This window comes from Rhynchophorus ferrugineus, unplaced genomic scaffold (genome assembly GCF_030347505.1).
Source record: "Rhynchophorus ferrugineus isolate W39M unplaced genomic scaffold, kcgeb_rfMv2 rfM9, whole genome shotgun sequence".
NCBI classification, from domain to species: Eukaryota; Metazoa; Arthropoda; class Insecta; order Coleoptera; family Curculionidae; genus Rhynchophorus; species Rhynchophorus ferrugineus.
The window spans coordinates 20,145,910-20,169,391 of NW_027472588.1; the positions used below are offsets into that span (position 1 = coordinate 20,145,910).

The following is a 23,482-nucleotide window of genomic DNA, read 5'->3' on the forward strand; positions in this document are numbered from 1 at the left end:
TGGGGTACATACAAGGGGTTGTACTAAAACGTCAAACCAATCAAGTTCTACGATTAATTACCAACGAAGAGATATGCACGATGACCTCGAAATCAAATGGATATACGAGATGATCTAAGATTTCGCCTTAAAATCTGAATTAAGATTGCTAAATCATCGCAAAATGGAAGCAATACAGCAACTGGACCACACGCAGGAAACCAGAAGAAAGAAGCGAACAAACCACATGGACTGGTTTAGTTTTTAAGTGTTTTCTTAACTTTAGGTTGAGCAATTTAGTTTTATCTTAATTTTGGAAATACATGTTGATGTATTTATCCCATAATCGCTTTGCTTGTGTATTAATGCTGTTTTACAGCAGTAATTAATTAATTTGTAAATTAAGATTATACTAAGCAACTTACAGAGAATAAGAATAAAGAATAATTAATGTAAGATGTAATTAATAAAAGAAACTAAAATCTAAGTAATGGCACTTTTAATTTAAAAATTACTGTGTTTGATTCCGTTCCGTAAACGGCGAACACGAAAAATGTTTTTAAAACATTTTCTCCATGTATAATTTGTACTGTATTTATTAAGAAGAAATATTACTAAAACATTAAAAACAAATTTATTAAATAAAGTATTATACTACATTTATTAATACTCTTTTTTATGGTAATACTAAAAAAAAATGTTAAGCGCCAAGTTTGAACAAAATGCTTGCTTTCAAATCGTTAAATTTTAAGCTGAATTACTTTTAATGATGCCCATTAGGAGATAATGAAGATTACATTCGTTATTTGTTGACTATCAAGTTCCTGTTGTGGCCAAAGTATGGGGAATCTTTTATTATATAGTCAGTAGACCATTGATGCAAGGTTATCATTTAATCTTCACGCTAGGAGGACCACTCTTGTAGTTAAACAATGCTTTACTCGAGGGAATTCATTATCTCGGCGACTTATTATTCGCTTGGTCTAATGTGCGACTAAGACAATAGCCGAAACTGAACAACCCTTCTTTGGGGTGTCGTATAAAAGAATAGTCGTGCTGTTTTTTCATCTCAGTAGCTGACGCGAGTTTGGGTCTTGTCCATTTGGCAGAAAAAATGGGCTTTCGATTCAGTGTGAGTAGCAACGTGAATTGTTTATGTGTCTTCTTGGTATTTGGCAAAGGAATCGTGATTAATACATTTTGCTGTGCTTTAAGATCTGTTTAGTGTTTTAACATTTATTGAGGATCATTTTTACTGGTAACATAGATTATAAATGGTGGTGCATATATATTTACTTTTACCCAGATTTACTCTAACTCGGGATGGACTATATATTTATTCACAGAAAAATCTGATAAAATTTAAAATGAATAAACCAGTACATATTATTATTATTAAATCGTATATGCAGAAAAATGTGTTACGTTAAATGATTTTGAATTTGATAATGAAATATATATAAATTGAAAATTAAAGCTTTTGAAATATTTAATTTTTTTTACATGAGCCTACTGTATTGCATATTACTTTCGCAAATTTATTTATTTATCACTATGCTTTGTAGACAAATAAAATGTCATAAAGACATACAAAAGTATAAATTAGTATTTGCAATTAGTATTTTCAGCTGATATTCCATTACAATATTATGTTATTTCTTTCTAAGTCTCATCTACTACATTGCAGTCAATATATTAAACACCTGATTCTGTGATCAGAATTTTTAAGTGTATGAATGAATTACTAGATTAAATAATCTTAGAGTTGGCAAACATACTTTCATAGACGCTTCAGAATTTGACGGTAGGTTAATAATTTGTTATTGACACTATATATTTATATTCGAATATTGGTTTTACAGTCCAATTTGAATCTGCTTTGGTCATTTAATATCTTGTTGTATCTTTACGTGTACATAATGTTATATTAATACATAATATCAAACTGTAGTTCTTTACCCCTTTGGTATGGCTTGGTGACGTTGTCGACAGCATTTTAAAATTTTTCGCTGATACTTGATTTATTACTGACGAGTATGGTAATACCTACAACAATGCTATAATTTTATCGCTCTATAGGAAATTCGGTTCTATATTTTATTTATATATCGAAGGTAGAGGCCAAGCTTGACAAGATAAAGTTAAATGTGGTTTGGAAAAACGAAAAAACAATAATCGTTTTTTTAATACGAATTCCTTCTGTCCAAACAAACTTTCAACAAGGAACATTATTTGAGCATTATTAGTTGTTCTTATTAAGTCATTTGTACATTGTTATTGTTATACCTTTTGTGGTAAACTCTCTGAAAACAAAAATTACTCTTATATTATTTTGAGATCAAAACGAAATAAAATGAACAGGTTTTATATTACCGAAAAAATATATTGTAATCAGGGGAAATTAATTTGAATAGGACGAATTTCAATTTCAAAAATCTTGTAAAAAACTTTTTGTATTCTCACTATATTCCAAATAGTCATTGTATTTATAGGCCGCACCTGACAATATCCCTACGTTTGCAATTTTGATCTATATTTTCAGAGTTTCTATATCGTTTGTATGCCAAAGCGATCTTTTTAGTTCAACATGTCAATATAAACAGGTCAATATGAAGATCGATGATGAACTATAGTAGACTATTTCTATTAACATAAGTTCAAGCCAACTAGAAGGGAATATTTAACAATCTAGCTTTAAAGAAGAGCTAAAAGAAGAGCTATTTTTAAGGCTAGATTGCTGAATTTACAAAATCTTTTAACATAACTTTATATTTATCAAGAAAAAAAACCACTCTATGCTGTTTAATATAATATGTATTTTCTCGATATGCAGTTCTTATTTTATAGTAAAAATAGATAAAAATATACCTCCTTAACAAGTCAACATTATCATTAGGATATTAACATGTTAACATATTAGGTGCTTGATTGAATTTTGATTAGCGATATCTTTTGACGAAAATGCCAAGTATAAAAGTAAATAACGGCTAAATTCTCATAAAATAAGTAATATAAAAAAAAACAAAACAATTATAATTATGGAATGCTCAAAATTACGATATTCATTCGCTTTGTTGTTTGTTTTGAATATATTTGCTGCCGAAGGCCCTCAAACACTTTTTTAGAAATTTATGGTGAAGGTTTTAAATTTTGGTTTCAGATACTTAAAGTGGTGATTTTGATGTAAATAACAAAAAACTGTTTGGAGGCCAAAAAAAATCACTGTTTCGTTGATTGTTAGGTGAGGAAAAAATATTGTTTTTGTAGCGTATAGTGATTGGGCTATGAAATGTTGATCTATTATTACAATCCCATGTGCAAAACGTACTGGGTTAGTTCAGGAGAACCATCCATATCAACACCGAAGCGGGATATTCATTTGCCATAACATATTGCTGTGCATATGGCGGTTAAGCAAGATGTAGAATATTATGAGCTGCTAAAACAGAATGTTGCAAAACGTATTGTTGCAAAAAGGAAAAGATAGCGAGTAAAAGGCACAAAGTTATCAAAATGTTCTATTTTTTAAAAAGTTATCAGTATACATGTGAGTATCTAATACATCAAATTAAATATGATTTTTTTTAAAGTAACATTTTTCCGTTATTACAGAAGCAAAATTTTACAAAATTTATGCAGATAATATAATACTAAAAGGCAGAAGACCTGAATGGGAACTGATACACTGATATTATTTTTAACAATAACAATGATGCATATTTAACTACATTTTTATTTAAATACCTCTCGTTAACATGCTAATTAAACTATTAAATAACATATTTAAATTGTGCTGTTAATTATCTTATTTTTTTTGCCAAGGTTATCTCACAATGTTCACGCGAGAATAATGGTACATATCCAACGAAATTTTAATATGTAAATACTGTTTTTAGAATATATTTATAAAATAAACAAGTCAGCGTGTTTTGTTAATTAAAAATTATGTTTTCATGCACCCATATTTGTTAATAAGGTGATTGAGTATAAACTTAATATTATTTTGTGTTAAAATTTCATTTGCATAAATATTTTTAAACTAAGAGACTATTTTTAACATGACTAGATAGTTGTCAGAAGAAAGTTGATTTTTGAAGTAGATTTATCTTTGAATAAATTAATTTTTATATATAAGAAACGTACCAATTCTAGCTTGCAATATTACCACATGGACACCTAGCTCTTGGTCTTTTTGCATGAAGTTGAAGTCACATATTCGTCTGAGTCAAAGGAACCTGTGGAAGAATACTGATTTCTGATGATTTTTAGATATTATAAAGTGGACTGAATAATTTCTGCTGATTCTGGTGTTGAATTTATGATCATATTTATCTTTTCGATAATTAAAGCTCATAACTTAATGTAGAAGAATAGTAAAGGTTATGTCAATATATATGTTATGTATTTCAATTCAATTATATACTTGTGTGGAGTTATTAAAAGGATAATAAGCGATTGCATTTTTTAAATTGCAAGTTTTCCCACAAGGTTGATAAATGGCACATCTATGAATGTATGAATGATCTCGAATATTATACTGAAGAGATTATGAAATGATAATGAATAAAAGGAAAAAGAAACTCATGGTGAAGGGAGACTCAGAAATAATAAAGATCCAAATTGAGGGTGTACAAGTAGAAGAAATAAATGCATTTTTGTATCTAGGTATAGAATTCGCAAGTAATGGATGCCAGTACGTGAAAATTAATGCCAGAATTTGAAAATCCATGAATTTGTACTTTGCTATAAATAGAAAATTATATATAAATAAGAACTAAAATGAATCTGTAAAATATTACTGACCAACCCTAACTATAGGTTGCGGGTATTGTCAATGAGACTTACTGCACATGGAGGAGGCAAGATGGAAGATAGAATAGGAGAGAAAAGAAAACTTAGAGGGCGATCTAAGTGAACCTGCGATGAATGTGTCAGAGAAATACTTTAGAAGAGAGGAAAAACCCCAGCCTAAGCAAAAATAAAGAGCAGAGACAGATTAAAATGGAAGGAATTCTTATATATAGGGTATATATATAAGGTACATAAGGTGTATAAGGTAATAAGGTATATAAGGTACTCTTATTGTCACGCCATAGTCGGAATATAATCTTGAAATAAGTTATAGGCTAGGCCTTATTTAAAGGATTAAAACTCGTAAATTTCTTTATTTATTAAAGTAAAAAAAAGGCAATTTTAATTGTTAAAGAATCTCAAATCTCCTAAAGGTCTCGCAGATAATATATCATTATAGATATGGTGAATATCGTGAAAAGTATGTATATTAGTGTTAATATTGAACACTATTCGACATATGCATTATTTGGTTTTTTATGACAAATTTGGCAACAGGAATCCGAGTACATCTTCATGGCAGTTTTCTTGCCAAAACCTTTTTTCTTCATTTGATTTCACAGAGCGAGGTTAACGGCCTTCAAAAGTAAAACCATCATTCTTGATATGTAGAAACTATTTACCCTATTGATCTTGTTGAAGCATTATGACAACAAACTTCTGGAAACATTAGTTGTATTTCAGCTACACGTAGTTAAAACATACATTTGCACACAAGTTAACATTAGTTAGCGTTTGATATATTAGTTGATATTAGCACAGCATGTAAAATATTTAAAAAAACCACCACCAATATAAACCACTAATTTTATATGAAAGTTAAATGGATATAAGCAGTTAACTGCTTTAACACAACGATTATTTTATTAACACAAAATTTGAACATATTTTATTGAACACCACAAAAATGAATAAAAATGAAAGTACTCTTCACATGTGCATGTTGTATCTTTAATTTCTCCTAGTATTAAAAGGTAAACATTTTAATCTTCTTCTTATATCTAGGTATCCGCAAGATTTGACATGGCGATACATAAAAAAAATTAATATACAAGCAATATTTTGTTAAATCTATCTGTAAATTTAATAGTTTTCAATCCTTCATAAATTATATTTTTTAATCTTTGGTTACTAAGTCTTGTTGATATTTTATTTACTGCTTTTCATGAATTTACAAAATTAGGTTGAAAAGTAATGAATGTATGGTTGCATAACATGGGCTAGAATAAATACTAAAGTAGATAAAGTGCCCATTAAAAAATCATCTAGTCTCCGTTATAACAGGAGAACAATTCTTCTTATTTTTCTCATATAAAAGGCATAATAGCTGCTCTTAAATCATTTATGATCTATGATACTGGAAACATCGATGCTATTTATGATACATTATTTGTGGAGTTTTTATCATCCACTGACTTATATTGTCGAGTTCTCAATATTTACTATCTGTAGCAGTGCTTGGATTCTTGCTGAGCTATTGTTAGAACAACAATTACGGCTTTTTTTGGATTCGCATGGTATTTTATTACCGAAGTTGAATATCCGAAATTAAAAACATGTAAATAGGTGTGTGTGGGTGTGCAAAAAAGGTGTACTACTACCTGTTCTTACAGCACTTATAAAGTTGACAAGTATTTTTAATTAACGCAATATAGTTTAATTTCAAATTCAATTAAATTCAGGTACTATGTCTGGGTTTAACTACCTTAGCAGTAACATTGGGAGCCGATGATGACTACAATATCCTTCAGAGGGATGGATCATTTCAGTTTGGGTATAACAATCCCGATTCGTATCATTTCGCTAACGGAAATCGAAAGAATGTGGTTCGTGGCGAATTCGGAGGAAGAAATCCTAAAACAGGTCAGTACAGTAACACATAATAAAACGTTATCAAAGCTTTATTATTTTAAATCTAGTTTAGTGTTTAATTATTAGATAACATTTTTAATATATATTTTAACAAAATTTATTTTACTAATTTAATTTTGGTATTAATTCTTTTGTTTCACATATATTATTAGATATAGCTTTGATATTTTTTAATTAAAACGAGGACATATTATTTATGATTAATATAAGGTAATAATTTAATAAAATATTGATAAAAATGTTTATCTATAAAATAAAAAACATACAATTTGTTAGTTTTGAATACATTATTTTTACGTATTATATATTATTAAAAATACATTGTTTACAGTAGCTTCTCAAATCTTCTATTTAACTCTGAAAGATAGTTTGTAATATGGTAGCCAAATAAGTAATTATAAATGAGACATTTACTACACTCAACATATAATGACTCAATTTGCTGGCACATTAAATTATGAATTGTCGTTGTCTAGTAATTACAGGGATTAAGCATCGAAATTGACGTTAATTTTATAATGTTTTGGAATTAATATGTCGTGATTTTTATTAAAAGTGGAATGGAAAGAGGTTTGGTGAAATATTATTGATGATACCAGGATGGTCATTTATATTTTGAGCCTTAGCGATCGTAAGTATTATTACGCTATTTTTGAGGTTTCCACTTGAAAGATTGACCTTTTTAACTACAACCATCTTCAGAGCGTTCTGTCATTAGAGCGCAACTTGTCATATTTACAGTGATTTGAATAAATACAATTTGTCTCAGTTAATAAATATTAATTAACTGAAAATTGAACATTTTCGTGTGAGGGTAGTATATGACTTTTGACGCGTAATATCAAGACAGGAGTACATCAGTCAACTTCATCTTGGCTTTGGTGCGGTTTATTACAATAGAACATTGGTTTCGTTTATTTTCGAATATTTTCCATTAATAAATGTTAATTGTAGTGCAGAAATAATTTTTTTCCTATGTGCGGTTTTTGTGCCTGTGTGTACAATTATAGATGCCGTTCATTATGTTTGAGATCTAGAGATGGTTGTGAAGGTCTAATGAGTCGTTTTGGTTTTTGTTGGCCAGAATTCTTAAATTGTGAAAGATTCCCAGATAATACTGACAGAGAAGATGTATTGTGTTGGGTGGACATCAGTCAACTTAACAGCTCAGTTGAAGAGTCCCCGGCCTGACACATAGATATGCAAAGTGGGTGCCGGGCGAGCTCACTTTTGACCAAAAACAACGACGAGATTATGATTCGCAACAGTGTTTGAAAATGATCAAGCGTAATAAAAAGTTTTTACGTCGATATGTGACAATGGATGAAACATGGCTCCATTATTTCACTCCGAAGTCCAATCGACAGTCATAACATTGGTAGTACCAGCCTTTATGATAAGATAAACTCGTGACGCACTTTATTAACCAAAAAACATCATGTATTATATTATATTTGATAGATTATAAATGTTGTTCACTTACTCTTGTTGCTACTTGCTTACTTATCTCATATTTATAACAGTGTAAGACTTTTATTTATTGAAGATATTACTAAATGTAGGTTCCTCTTTTTAGGAGCTATTGATACGACCGTCTATACAGCTGGACCTAGAGGTTTTAGGCCACGAGGAAAGAATATAGTGCGTAAATATGATCTAAATCAGAATGGACCTCGTCCTGTTGGTTCGCCGGATGACCCTTACTTTGATCCTTACGAAGATCCTAGTTATAATTTTGCTTTCCGAACAAGAACCTATAGCAGACAAGAAAACGCAAACCGAGTTGGTGACGTCACTGGAAAGTAAGTTAGAAGAAGAAGAAGTTAGGTTTTCTTACTTTACTCTTAAGTTTGTTTGCTGGTATAGTATTTAATATTAATGTTTCCTTTTAATATACCTAATATGTAAATGTTGAATCTAATCGCTAATATGTTGAATCCATTAATTATAATAAAATAATAGATGAGATATTTTTATACTAGCGGAATTGATTTATACAAAATTTCAATAAATGATATAACGATGTTACCAAGCAAGAAACTGTTGTTTATTGAGTGCTATAAAGAGTACAATTTTTTGTGATAATACTGCATGTGTGTCTGAAATTTTTTTTAATGATAATTTTGATAGGGCTTATTAGAAATTACGGAAGTGTTTAACACATATGAAAACAAAAACATCAAAACAGACAGTAGTTGAAGGCTTAAGTATACGCGTGAAAAAAGCGATTTGGCAAAAGAATAAATTTTTCACCATTTTTGTAAAAACCCAATTTCTAATCTTTCAGAATCACTCACTTAAAAATGTTTAAAAATAAATATTTAAATGGACTTCATTAAACTGCAATGATCTAGAAAATGGGATTTATATATATTGAATTGTAATCTTGGGAGGTACAGTACAGACCTCTTTTGAAAAAGAAAAACGCTATAATCCTTTGACTTTTTTGTGGAATACTAATAATATATTTCGTTACAGATTCACGTATTTGGATGATATAGGAGAACGTCACAACGTTGAGTATATAGCTGGAAAAAATACTGGCTTCCATGTAAAAACACCATTTCCAGATAGTAATCCCAGAGCGTACGGGCCGCTCTTTTTTAGAGGGAAAGGTAAACCAATACCACGTGGTCGTACTTCAATACAGCGAGGGCTTGATGGCAGTTATAAGTAAGTTTTATTTTATTATTAATAATTTTATTTCATGGTACAGATGGTAGTATAGAATATCATACTAATAAAACGGTATCTCTAATAAATTGTTGTAACATGTAATCGACTTTGCGTCTGTTACTCACTACTGCGGGTCTTTTTTATAACAGTGTGTTGCTTAGTTCGTTTAACTGATATCAGTAGACATTCATAGTAACAGTTCTGCTTAATTCTGTTTTAGCAACTCGTAGTGACGTTGACACAGCAAGATGTTCTGGTCATGAGATGTTTGTCATGAAATACTTGTCATGTTTCGGTGGTCATGTGAAATGGCATTAAATTCGTGTGGTTTCCTTCTTTTGGATCATCGCATGTACATTTCTGCAAACAGCTAATTTGTTAATTGTTAAGCTGGCTTAAAGTTTTTTGAGAATTTGGATTCGGTTTTCATTCAACAAGTATTACGACATTGTCTTGAAACTTTTTTGGTCCTCCAGGCTGTTTTTTGTGATTGATATTAAAATTACCATCGTTAAATCGTTGAAACCAAAAGCAACAATTAAGCTATGATGGAGCAGCAACACCAAGTGTTTGATGGACATGGCCTTCAAGGCTTAAAGAAATATATTACATATTTCTTTAAATCAAACAACAGAAGTAATAGATATCAAAAATGAAATTTTGAATTGTTTCTTGTTTCTATGTAGAGAAATGCCAAAACATTAAATTTAATTGTTAGTTTAGGTAGTTTCACATAGATACTTTGCATTTTCACCAATATATATCGCTGATGAAAATACATAAATACATTCAAAAACCTAATATGTTTGTATTGATTGAATGACTTGAATGTTATTCTGATTAGTCTTGTAATATTATAGGTAACGTAGAGTAGGGCAATGTGGCGTTCTATATTGATCCTCACTTGTTTTGAACTTACGTTAAAGAAAAAATGAATCTTTGAGATCACTTCAGGATCGTTAATATAGTGGATGCTTATTCTGAAATTACTACTTATTTTTGTTGACTGCTACACATATAACGCATATATTGTTTTTATTTCTATATATATATTATAACTATATTGCTATAGTTTGCAAATGGCCTTCATGTAAACTTAACACCTAGTTATAACTTATTATAAGTGATGAACTATAATTTATAAATATCATTTTGGTTTCAGGTTTGTTTCTGCTGGACCAGATCAGCGACGTACTGAAATCAGTGACTCCACCGGTCACGTTAGAGGATCATATACCTATTTAGATGACAAAGGAGTTCAACATTCGGTCCATTATATTGCAGGGCCTGAGACTGGTTACCGAGTGTTAAAAACTGTTAAAGGACCCCATTTACCAACGGTTTTCCCTTTTGATAAACCAGAAATTGTGCCTTCTGATTTTTACGATTATCTTCCTGAAAATGGTGAAGTATTCGATGCAGCTGCCAGTGGACGACCGGTCAAACCAAGTAGTAAGTGTTTAATTCAAAATATCGGATATATCGAAGTTTTTCAGAAAAGGTGTTTCATATAAAAATAGTTGAGCTAAATTTGGAAATATTGGGAAACCTTGCGTTATCTCTCAGGAAATATATGAACTTCGTCGTAAAAGACTTGTAGGTTTAGAAGCGTCAAACTTATGGACAAATTATTTAAGATGACAATACCTTGAACATCCTTTGAACATCAACTTGAAGTTCAAAATAATCTTTTGAGGTACGCGAGAAACAAAACGTCGACTGTTGTCACGCAGAAGTATTTGCTTTATCTAACCACTATTTTAAGATATTAGCATATACGTCCTATAACAAAAAAAGCAGTTTTAGATTTTTAACATTCTCATTGAATGACAACTAAAGGCCAAGGACAATCAAGGTGGCGTTAAGAGGTTGTTCGATTGTTTTGACATCATTTATCATCTTATTTTGGCAGTAGCAAATTATTATGCAAAATTTTATTTGGGAATAATAAAATCGAATAGAAGGCTTTAGAGCCATTCTATGATAATTCAGTACATATGGAACTGGATAATGGGTTTTAATTAAAAAACAGTAGTAGCATAAATTAAAAACTGAGAATAATTCAGCCAGACAATGTGTCTTTGACTGGAATAGAAGATAATTCAAAGCAACAATATATAGACCTTCTGAAGAATCTATAAAGACTTTGCTATTCCTATTCTGATATAGCGGCATTTTTTCTCTTAAAGTCACGTCAAAGATTTAAGTTGACAAAATGTTGCTATATTCATTTCATTTGGATTGAGCAGCTCTTAAAACTTTCACCATGTTGGGTTAGTGCCACCATACACAACAATAATTTTTACTATCTAGTAATTATGAAATTCAAAATCCTCGTTCTCTCTACTGCTGGGGCAATTACACATATGGGAAAATACCATTCAGTGACATTATTCCGTGCCTTCCAATTTTTTGTAGCTTCGCTCTGTCTAATGTAACGATGAGTGGTTACGTATAAGGGATTTTCTGAGACGTCCCCGTTTTCCAGTGGGTCATCTTTGAAGACTAGGTGGTTTTCAATTTGTACTCTTAATTTGTAATATGTGTTTATGATTTTGATAATATATTATTTTATATTACAATATTTTTATAGATCCACATTAATCTTTTAAGATTATTAAATATTTCAGCTATAAAAAGGTCAAGGATACTTAAAAAGATGGGCATATTTTTAGGAAAACCGACAAAACCTAACACAGATATCGGTAATGGTATTGACAAGAATGATTACGATCGTCCTGGCGACGGATTGGATTTAGGAGATGATACGGGCATATCAAACACTTTCGGGTTTTCGAAACCAACTAATAGACCAACTTCTGCACCGGGAGGTACCAGCACAAAGCCAAGCTTGGGCTCGAATGAAATATCATCGGGCGATGATGAAGCTTCTTTCGATTTTGGTGACCTCTTCGATGACTTCGGTGGTTCTTCAACAACGAGACCCTCCAGTAGGCCAACCGGAAGACCGACAGGACCTTCCGGTGGATCATCTGGAAGACCTACTAGACCGGGTGGTCCTACGACTTATAGACCGTCACAGAGACCATTACTTCCTGGCGAGGAAGATGATGGATCTTATCGGCCAGTAGGCGATGATGGGTCGTATAAGCCCGGAAATGGAGTATCATCAACTTCGAATGGAATCACAACTACAAGACCAGGTAATTATTATGATAGAATAGGTATAGATTAAAGTATGGAATTAAAGGTTTTATTGAACATACTTAGAATAATTGAGTCCCAACATATGCTAGGTTTTTCGATAACTTGTTATCACTTGAACTACTTCCATTATGCTTCTCTCATAGAAGCTGTTGTTCACAGACACTTTCACTAGCAAAATAGTTCCCCATAGATAGAAATAGGGGTTGATTACTTGGTGCCAGTTCAGGACTATAATATGGATGTATAAGAACCTCTCAACTAAGCTCTCAATTTTGTAGCGAGTCTATTCAAATAGCTGTTGATATGTGTGTTCTTGCACACAACATTTTTAGTGGACAAAATTCACCAATGACCAAGAATTTTTTCTGGGCTGTCTGATTTTTACGATTTTGTCCACGTTTTCGACAATTTTTTTTTCAGTTGTTACCTTTCTAATGCCATACACCGATTGATTTTTTTACAATGAGATTTATGTTTACTAGACATAATGTAACAGTTCTATGGTTCAAGTTCGACTATTAAACATAATTTTTTAGTAAATATTATAATTTTGATGTAAAATTTAGGTTTTGGTGGGTACCCATCCGGAAAACCAACAACCAGCAAACCATTACCAGGCATTTTAGATTACGATGATAATTATGATCTTCCCGGGAGTGGTTTATTTGGTAGCGAAAGTGGCAGACCATTTGGTAATAAGGACGGCGAGGATTATGGTAGTGGTAGCAGCGTTGCAGGAAAACCTGGAGTAATTCAATTAGGAGGTACCGCGATTAGTTTCTATTGACCTCAGAGTATAAAATGTACCCAAAAGAGTATGTAAAAGTAGATTTTTACAAAATGTTTAAATATTATGGGACTCTAAAGTTTGATATATTAATATTAATATTTTTGGGAACGTCTGACGGTTATATTTTGATCTCATTATATCTTTTATTTCCCCCATATATTGCTTTACTTGATCCGTCTAACCTACTACTAATCTCCTTAGTCATAAATCATATTTTTTATCTAAAATCTTATCTACCTTTTACCTACCATATGTGGTTGTGATTTTGTCATGATTCAGCTAATTCCACTCTTTTTGCCAAATTTATAATACTAATAGCGTTTCTTAATGTAATATTTTGGCATCTTGCTCTTGGACCTGTTTGACTTGGTAGCTGCTGATCTCTAATTTTGCATTTTCTGCAATCGTTTGCCTTCAACTTGCGTTTATGTCTCACATCTTCCAACAAATATTCACTTTTAATCTTGATGTAGAAAACAACATAAAAGTAATGGGTTGGCAAAATAATTTAATAGTTTTTTCATGTTTTGTAAAATATATGTATATATATATATATATATATATATATATATATATATATATGTATATATATATATATATATATATAATTTAATAATAAATATTATTATTAATTAAATATATTATTATAACTTTAAGCTTATAGGTGATATATACGTCTTTATTCATAAACTTTTCTGGTAAAACCCTGGTAAAAATTTCTGGTAAAAAAAGTGAATCAAGCAATTTTCCTAACCTTCCTTCAGGCCAGTTTTCCACCATTAATAAACTTCTGTTAAGTACTGTTTAAGATACAAGATCAAGTTGCAGCACTTCGGTGTTAGTATGGGAGTGCAGGCTTCCTTCATGTCTCGTAGCTAATCTCTTAATTTCATCTACGAGAGTTGGAATCCGAATATCTCGGTTTAAGTAATTGTTCGTAAAGTATCTAGGTGCATCCACAATGCTTCTCAATAGTTCATTCTGAAATACTTGTATCATGTTGATATTACTTCTCTCAGGATATCACCATAACTGAATTTCATGGCCAATACCTTTTTTTTGTATTTTAATTATATTTCTTATATTTTCTTTGCGATATGTTCTACTGGTATTGATATGTACCTGGTTATTGAACGAAGTTTTGCGTCTAGATTTATCTCAAGGTACTTAGTTGGTCCACTTATTTATAATATTATTTGCATGTTGCTATTTTCTGGTTGTTTCTTCGCTATTGTCTTCAAAAGCAAGCATCGCAGTGTCATTAGTAAATGCAGTCATAATAATATTTTCTATATGTAGTGTGTTACATGTATAAATTAGGTAAATAACAGGATCCAAAAAACTGCCTTTAAATGCTACTGCTTTTATTTATTACATTGTTGAGTAGTCCAGTGTTTATACACTTATCATTAAGTATATAAATTATAAACGAATGGCATTTTTACAAATTATATTTTTCATTAGGTAATAGACCTTGTACAAAATGTGCTGGCACCATAGTCACTAACATTGGAAATAAACCATTTAGCGTACCACCTGGTGTATCAGTAAGGTAACAATATAATAACAACACGGAAAACAGATATAACAAATACTTTCCTTAGAGCTCATGTACAATCCATAGACTTATATCCATACGATAGGCAATCCCCCAGTGCTGCTTACAAGTCTGACACAACCCTTAGAACCGAACAATTAAATGAAGCTTCAAGCGAAGAGACAGAAGTTACTGAAAAACCCGATAGTAAGGTTACGACGACAGAAGATATTTTAAAAGAAATTTCTACAACTGGAACTTCTACAGAAGGAGTTACTACACCTAGAAGTACTAAACTAGACAGATAATTTAAATATTTTGTGATAAACATACATTTTATGTACGTTTTGGGGTTTCCATCATATAATAATGTAACTGTATATAGATGCAATAATATGTAAATAAGTAAATTATAAATGTATTTTATAATTGTTGATTTATTGTGTATTATATATTGAATAAATATGTCAGCAATTATTACATACTTAATTGGCTTATTTTACAAGTTTAATTAAATTAATAATGCCGATAACATTTTGATATTGAGTACTAGGAAGGTACTGTTTTTAGTTAGTATTACTATGATTTAATAGTAAATATATAGTGTTTTAAATAACTATGCAGGAAATACATATATTTATAATTAATTTTAAGTTATATGTTGTATTTAAACATAATAAATTATTATGCAAGTAAAATTTTTTTAATATAGTATATTTTCCTTTTTACAAATCAGGGTTAGGATTTAAGATTGATGACTGGCTAGTGACCAACCTAAAGACCATTATTAACTCTTTGTTGTGCAGAATTACAAATAAATCGAATCAGATATAAACATAAGTTGAAGCCACATTTGTTCTAGCGGAATTGGTACCCGCGGCTATCGAGTAGAGACTGCAAGAAAGTGAAGAATATGTAGTATATGAGCGGCTAGTTGAGGGCATGTCCACTTAAATAAAATTAATAATATTTCATTTCAATAAAGCAATGGGCAATTTATAACGTTTTTAATGTTTAAGGATTGTATTTCGTTGAGAAGTAAATATAACAATATTGTTTCTCTTTGAAAAACAATTCATCACAATGTAATTAGTGGAATTGAAAATTGGAAAACTTAACTCAAAATAAAATGGATCTTATAATAATAGAATAATAGAAGTATCAATATCGTACTAACATCATCGCTATAGATATTCTGGTATTTATATATTTCCTTTGGATTTAGTTTTTCACACCATCAATTTGCTTTGAAAACTTTATTTTCCATTTTGTAGCGTCTATTTAAATTGTACAGTATTGACTGTAACATTTGAATGCAAAGTCAGTACTCAGTGCACCTAATATTTTTTAATAATCACTAGGACCCGTGATATGAATATTGATATGTACATACTTAAGATATTATATCTTACATTATCTACCATTATGTGAGCTTTAAAAGTTAGCCTAACTTCGAATTACCAATTATTGATACAGATACCAGTGGGATCAACTCAATATAAACTCAATTTGTCGTTTCAGCTTAGCTATAATTTCCTAATTTCTTCTGTTGTCAGTAAAAAAAACTGAGTTTAATGTTAAAAATAGTGTTTTGTTGTTTTTTTCTGAAGTGAGCTAAACATAAACTTATAATTAGCAAATAATAACTAGGCGTAACTTATTGTATTGCGCATGCGCCGAATATAAATAATAATAAGCAGTAAAGTAAAATAATAAATAGTAATGAATAAATAATCGATTTGTAAATATTCTGAAAAAAGCTAGTAATTCTAACGTCAAGAGACTTATGAGGTGGATAAATCTTCATAAGTCTAAATATCGAAATTGGGTCCAATTTCAAACAATATTAGTTGTACTTTAAACATTGTCAATTGAAAAGTCCCCGGCCTACCATAGTAAAACACACTTTTTGCCAAAATAATTTTTTTATTCAACATAATTCCCTTCAAGGGTTTTACACTGATTATAGCAACCCTTTAACTTTTCGACACCATTTTTGTAGTATTTTGTTCTTTGCTTCAAAATAGGCCTCAGTTTTGGCGATCATCTCTTCACTCGACGAAAATTTCATTTGCTAGCATTTTTTTGAGATGTGGGAAGAGGAAATAGTCGCTGGGGGTAAGATCTGGAGAGTACGGTGGATGAGGAAGCAATTTGAAGCCCAACTCGTGGATTTTTGCCATCATGTTCACGGACTTGTGACACGGTGCGTTGTCTTGGTGAAATAGCACTTTTTTTCTTCTAATGCGGCCATATTTCGGCGATTTCGTCCTTCAAACGGTCCAATAACCTTGTAATAGTCGCTGTTGATGGTCCTACCTTTTTCAAGGTAGTCAATGAAAATTATTCCATGCGCATCCCAAAATGCAGAGGCCATAATCTTGCCAGCCGACTGTTGCATTTTCCCACACTTTGGAGCGGGTTCATCGTGTGCATTCTACTCGGATATTCTTTCTACCCTCGATTGGACTTCGGAGTGAAATGGCGCAGCCATGTTTCATCCATTGTCACATATCGACACAAAAACTCGGGTTTATTACCCTGGATCATCATCAAACACTGCTCCGAATCATAAACTCGTCATTGTTTTTGGTCAAAAGTGAGATCGCGCGGCACCCACTTTGCATAGAGCTTTATCATACCCAAATATTCGTGAATGATATGATGTACATATTCAGTTGATATCTTTAGAGTGTCTGATATTTCATTGAATTTCAATTTACGGTCATTCAAAATCGTTTTGTGAATTTTTTAAATGTTTTCGTTGGTAACGATCTCTTTTGGGCGTCTACTGCGTTTACCGTCTTCGGTGCTCATTTCACCACATCTAAACTTAGCATACCAATCCTTGATGGTTAATTTTTCTGGAGAAGTGCCCAGAAACTCGGCGTCAAGCCAAGTTTTTGCTTCAACTGTACTTTTCCCCTCAAAAAGCAATATGTTATCAACGCGTGAAATTCCCTTTTATCAATTTTTTTCACAATAACAAAAGTTTCTTCACTCAAAATGCTATAATTCACAAATTAATGATCTGACAGCTGTCAAATTTATACACGCATCTTTTGAAGGTTAGAGCTAACTAACAAACATATGGATTTAATTCTAGTAGCACCATCTATGTGTTAGGCTGGAGATTTTTCAATTGACCTGTTAAACGAGAAACATAGAAGTTTGACTCGATTGAATGAAACATTCTGGAACAAACAAGCCTGAAAAAATAATATTGGAATAAAAATAATATCCTCGTTTGCTTGATGTGTTAGAATATCTAAATTTTAGTGTAGTCTATTAAGAATTTATAAGCGTATACTGGAAGGGTGGGGTGTGTTTAAAACTCGAAGGAAATTCACGACTACAGCAAGGCTATATGCTCTGTATATGGCAGGATCTGCAATGTGTATAGTATTGTGAGCTACTATAATCGTATGAAACTCTTACTTACAAAAAATAAATAAGGAACTCACTAAAAATTAAAAAATAATCCAACTTAGCACAAAACACAAAAAAAAAACGTTTAAAAATAAATTATGTACATAATAATTGTTGTAAATAAATAAAAATAAACAAAAAACTTATTTGACCTATCTACTACAAGTATTTTATATTCTACTATATATACACGATTGAGTTTAATACCTACCTAAACCTGTTTATCCATCTACAACATTATTTTAACTATTACCAACTAGTCATTTTGAAGTCGGTGCTGAGCAACAAATTAGATTTGTTTTGTTTGTAAATTAATTTTGTGTATATGTCACAAAATTTTATTATTATTTTTGTATTGTTTGGGCTGGGTTTCAAAGACGTCTCATAAGGGTGGTGCTTAGACAGCAAACTGAATGGTTTTTACGGTAACTTACTTCCGATTTTTCCTCCCACCAGCTTAGCAATATCGTTATAAACAAATATCTCATTATCTAGATAAAAAATATGTGAAAACTTTGTGCGTGCCTTTGAAATTTGACCGTTTTCATTGATTAAGCCCCCCATTTCCCCTCAACAGGTCTTAATTTGTTTCCAATGGAACAACCTCGGAAGTGCACTCTTTCGAATACAAAAATAATTGTGAAAATCGGCCCATAATATATATGCCGAACATGGAACCTTTCCTTTTTCCTAAATCGGTTAATAAAATAGTAAAACAAGGTATTGTTACAGAAAATACATTACCAGATAGATGTATAAAAATTTTAATGGAAAATATTTTGATAAATACATATTGTATGAATTTTTTTAGGTGAATGCCTATTTAAAGTGAAAAAATGGTAGAATAATATATTGCAAGGACCTAATATTTTACAAAAAGCTATGTCATAAATTCTAATGATGATCCCACATTTAGAATTACCTAAATAAACCTAATCTTGCTCCGATATGAAAATTAATTGTTTCTGAAGCAAACATTTCTCTTTGCAAATAAAGTATCGGGTTCATAATACCCTTTAGATTTAGATTTTTTCTTGCGATCATGATAATAGACACAGCCTTTCTATATTAATTTTTTTCTGGATAATCTAACTCTTACAAAAAACAAAACACTTTTAATATACTAAGACAAAAAAGACATTAAAATCAAAGCCAATAAAAATAACTGGTAGCTGAGAGCTAGTTATTTGCTTTTAGAAAAAGAGCTGGAAAAAAATAAACGCAGTTCAAATTATGTTGTTAATGACTGTCCTGCAATGGTCTGTCTTATAATTTATGATGCAGATATAAAGCAATTACGTTATTATCGAAGAGAATTAAACCAGGTTGATCGAGAGGAGTAATTAAATATCATGAAACATTTTATTAGCATCATATTTTAAATTTAAATGTATCAATTTTATACTAGCCATCTTAAAAATAATTTATCAAATAAATATTTGTTCAGATGTAATAGGCCAATTGAAAATTCCCCGGCCTACCATAATAAAACACATTTTTTTGGCAAAATTATTTTTTTTTATTCAACATAATTCCCTTCAAGGTGTATACATTAATTATAGCGAACCTCCAACTTTGCGATACCATATAGTCGCTAGCGGTAAGATCTGGAAAATAGCGAAGCCCAATTCATGGATTTTTTTGCCATCGCTTTCACTGACTTGTGACACGGTGCGTTGTCTTGGTGAAGCAGCATTTTCCTTTTCTTCAAGTGCGGCCGTTTTTTGGCGATTTCGTCCTTAAAACGGTCCAGTAACGCTATGCAATAGTCGCTGTTGATCATCCTTCCTTTTTCAAGGTAGTCAATGAAAACTATTGCATGCTCATCCCAAAATACAGACGCCATAACCTTGCCAGTGGAGTGTTGCTTTTTGAAACGCTTTGGAGCGAGTTCATCGTGTCCACGTCCACGCGGATTACTGTCGATTGTATTTGGAGTGAAATGATGGAGCCATGTTTCATCCATTGCCATATGTCGACGCAAAAATTCGGGGTTATTCCACTTGATCATCTTCAAACACTGCTCCGGATCACCACCTTGTCGTTGTTTTTGATCAAAAGTGAGCTCGCGCGGCTTTGCACATATATTTCTCATACGTGAATGAATATTCGTGAATGATATGATTTACACGTTCAGTTGATATCTTTAGAGTGCCTGTTATTTCATTCAATTTCAATTTACGGTCATTCAAAATCATTTTGTGGATTTTTTAAATGTTTTCGTCAGCCTCTTTTAGGCGTCCACTGCTTTCACCGTCTTCGGGGCTCATTTCACCACGTCTAGACTTAGCACACCAATCCTTGATGGTTAATTTTCCTGAGGCAGTGTCCAGAAACAGAAAAGTAAAAATTTTTGCTTCAGCTGTATTTTTCTCTTCCATATTCAATATTTTATCAACACGCGAAATTCCTTTTTATCAATTTTTTTCACAGTAACAAAAGTTGCTTCACTCAAATAAAATATATAATATTATAGTTCAGATACTAATGATCCGACAGCTGTCAAATTTATATACGCATTTTATGAGGCTTAGGGCTAAAACTAAAACTAAAAAATATGGATTTAATTCTAGTAGCGCCATCTATGTGTCAGACCAGGGACTTTTCAATTGACCTATTATTAAGTACTATAATTTTATATTTTCTAAATTTCGTAAACCTCGTGTATAATAATTAATTATATGATTTGTATTGAGAAAGCATACCTTAGCAAGGCTAAGTTTTATAGGACGCCATCTGACATATTTAATTGAATTTTTTTTAATTATATTTTAAAATCCCCCTTTCATCAAATAGGGTTTTTCTTTTTTTATATATACTTACCTTCAGTAGTTTTTCCGTGTCTCTTATCACAATGTCTTGACAACATTGAATTGTAATCCCATGCCCAGAAAGTTTCATTCAAGTGAATAACTAAGCTGTTAATTTCCAATATATCTAACATTTGTTTACAATTCTATGATTTTTCAATTTTTTCTTCGATGTATCTGATCGAATTCATGTGTCGAAACCGAATTAACCATTCTTGTTTTCAGCATGAAGAACAATATATCTGCTGACTTATTGATAAACATTATGACTAATAAAACCTAATCAATTGTTATTCCAACATTTACCTTTTTCCATTAATGTTGTTGTCTTGATACTGTTTTAATAGTCATCTTGCCATGACTCACCCGACGTCCCATTCTGAAGTATCACTATCTCATTTAAATACCAAAATTGAAATAATAAGTCTCCCTTGATTTTATTATGTGCTTTAAAAATTATTTCCTTTTAAATGCAATGTCTGGAATTCGATTAGACCTCTTCATGGGTTATCTTTACACCATTAGATTTTATATTATCCAACAGTGTAGAATGTCCTGTCTGATAGAAACCCTCAAAGAACTGTATATGGCTAAGCTTGCATTGGATGCTTTCCCGACTAACAGTTTGCTCTGAAATAATTGTATTAAATTATGTCTATATTGAAAAGACTAGTCACTGTTTTTATAAATTTTATATATTTGATATTTAGAGACAGGGTCAACACCAAGCTGATGATTCGTTACTCGCTTCGTATGAGATCAGTCTGTTTTCGGTGAATTCAGGATTATATTATTAATTTTTTGAAATATTTTAATAACTGTGCCCATACCAATATTCAGTTCAGCAACATGTTAAAAAATGTATTCAATAAAAACCGCAGCAAGTTAATATTAATTCTTAATTAAACTCATATCTCTCTAACGCATTTTACTGTCAATGGGGGCCTCCATTATATCGTTCCTGTTCAGTGTAAATGATGGCTGGCTTCAGCATTTTTAATCAGAGTGATAATAAGCTAGCGATTTGAAATGACTGAAAACAAGCCAAGCATTAAAACAACGTTTGACGGTTTATAACCTGTAGTTATTATAACTAATATTTTGAAGGAATTTTGCACACATTTGATAACCGACGACTTTCGTAGCCTGTTTCGGTTATATGTTGGAATGTATCAGACAGCATTGTATCTCTTTTTAACTGGAATATAATGAGAAGGAAAATATTGTCTGATTCTAAAACGAACTTACAAATTGCGACAGGAAATACATTAAACATCTTGATGATGTAGTTCACTGTTATTTTGAATAGATTGTACTTAATACTGTAATTGTATTCTTCAGCTTCAATGGTTGCGTAAATAATATTGTTATTAGAAAATCGCCTTGGCCTTAAGAGACATATGTATCTCGATATCCTATTCAACTAGTGGATAAGATTTATGAAAAGTGTAGGGGTTTAAGGAAATACTTTTGTTTTTCTTGAAAACTATTTTATTTTAACGGAAAGATATAAAGGAAAACCTAATGAAACGCATCGCTCGTTACGTCACCTCATTAAATAATATATAATATGTGTTATAACAACAACAACTTGTACTTTACATTAAATTAATTTGTAACGCATCATCGTAGTCTTTATCATCATTCTATTATTTTTAGCTCTCCCTATTCTCTCAGTTCATACGCACTATAGTGATCCAGTATAACCGATATGGCTTAGTTGCAACATTCAACTATTCTGGTTGAAGTTACTGATATAATGGTGTTATATTCATATATAATGAACTATACTCATGTATAGTTCATTCTTTGTATGTTTTAGGAAAGCATGAGCTCGTAAAATGAATGAGTTAAAAAGTTTATCTTGAGAAAAAATAATAAGATAAGAGGAAGTGTTAAAATTTGATGGAATTAAGAAGCTTGTTTAATTCACATACATCGAGTATCTAAGATCTGAGAAATTTGAATCATGATTCAGCCTCATGTCATTCTTGTGCACTATCTTGATTAATACACCATTCATCAATTTGTCCGATCCTTTAATCTAATAGTACAAATATGGAAAATGAAAATGAAACTTTTTAGAAAAGGAAGGAGTTTATTAAATGATCTATATACTACCAAAATAAAATTATGTTCCTATATACTACCAAACCTATTGTAATTATTTATTATACCCTAAACTATTCCCACAAAAGATGTACGTTCACGTGCTTAGTGAGGCAATGCCATCAAACGATACAAATGTTAGGGTACAACTAAATTGGCTGCAATTAATTATGAAATAGAAAGATTTGTTCTAGTAAGCCTTTGATAAATAAATAAATTGTATTATGTGTTAGAGGATGAGCAGAATCGATATCTTATTTC

General features: G+C 31.1%; 1 protein-coding gene across 1 annotated transcript; it reads left to right on the forward strand.

Annotated features, from left to right (window-relative positions):
• The first annotated feature begins 882 nt into the window (after positions 1–882).
• Cpr73D (Cuticular protein 73D) lies at positions 883–15,477 on the forward strand. Its single transcript, XM_076413345.1, has 9 exons — positions 883–1,111; positions 6,513–6,693; positions 8,279–8,504; positions 9,181–9,375; positions 10,541–10,830; positions 12,054–12,542; positions 13,113–13,310; positions 14,801–14,888; positions 14,941–15,477. Exons 1-9 carry the CDS (start codon positions 1,094–1,096, stop codon positions 15,179–15,181), a joined length of 1,926 nt encoding a protein of 641 aa, XP_076269460.1. The 5' UTR covers positions 883–1,093; the 3' UTR covers positions 15,182–15,477.
• Positions 15,478–23,482: the final 8,005 nt, after the last annotated feature.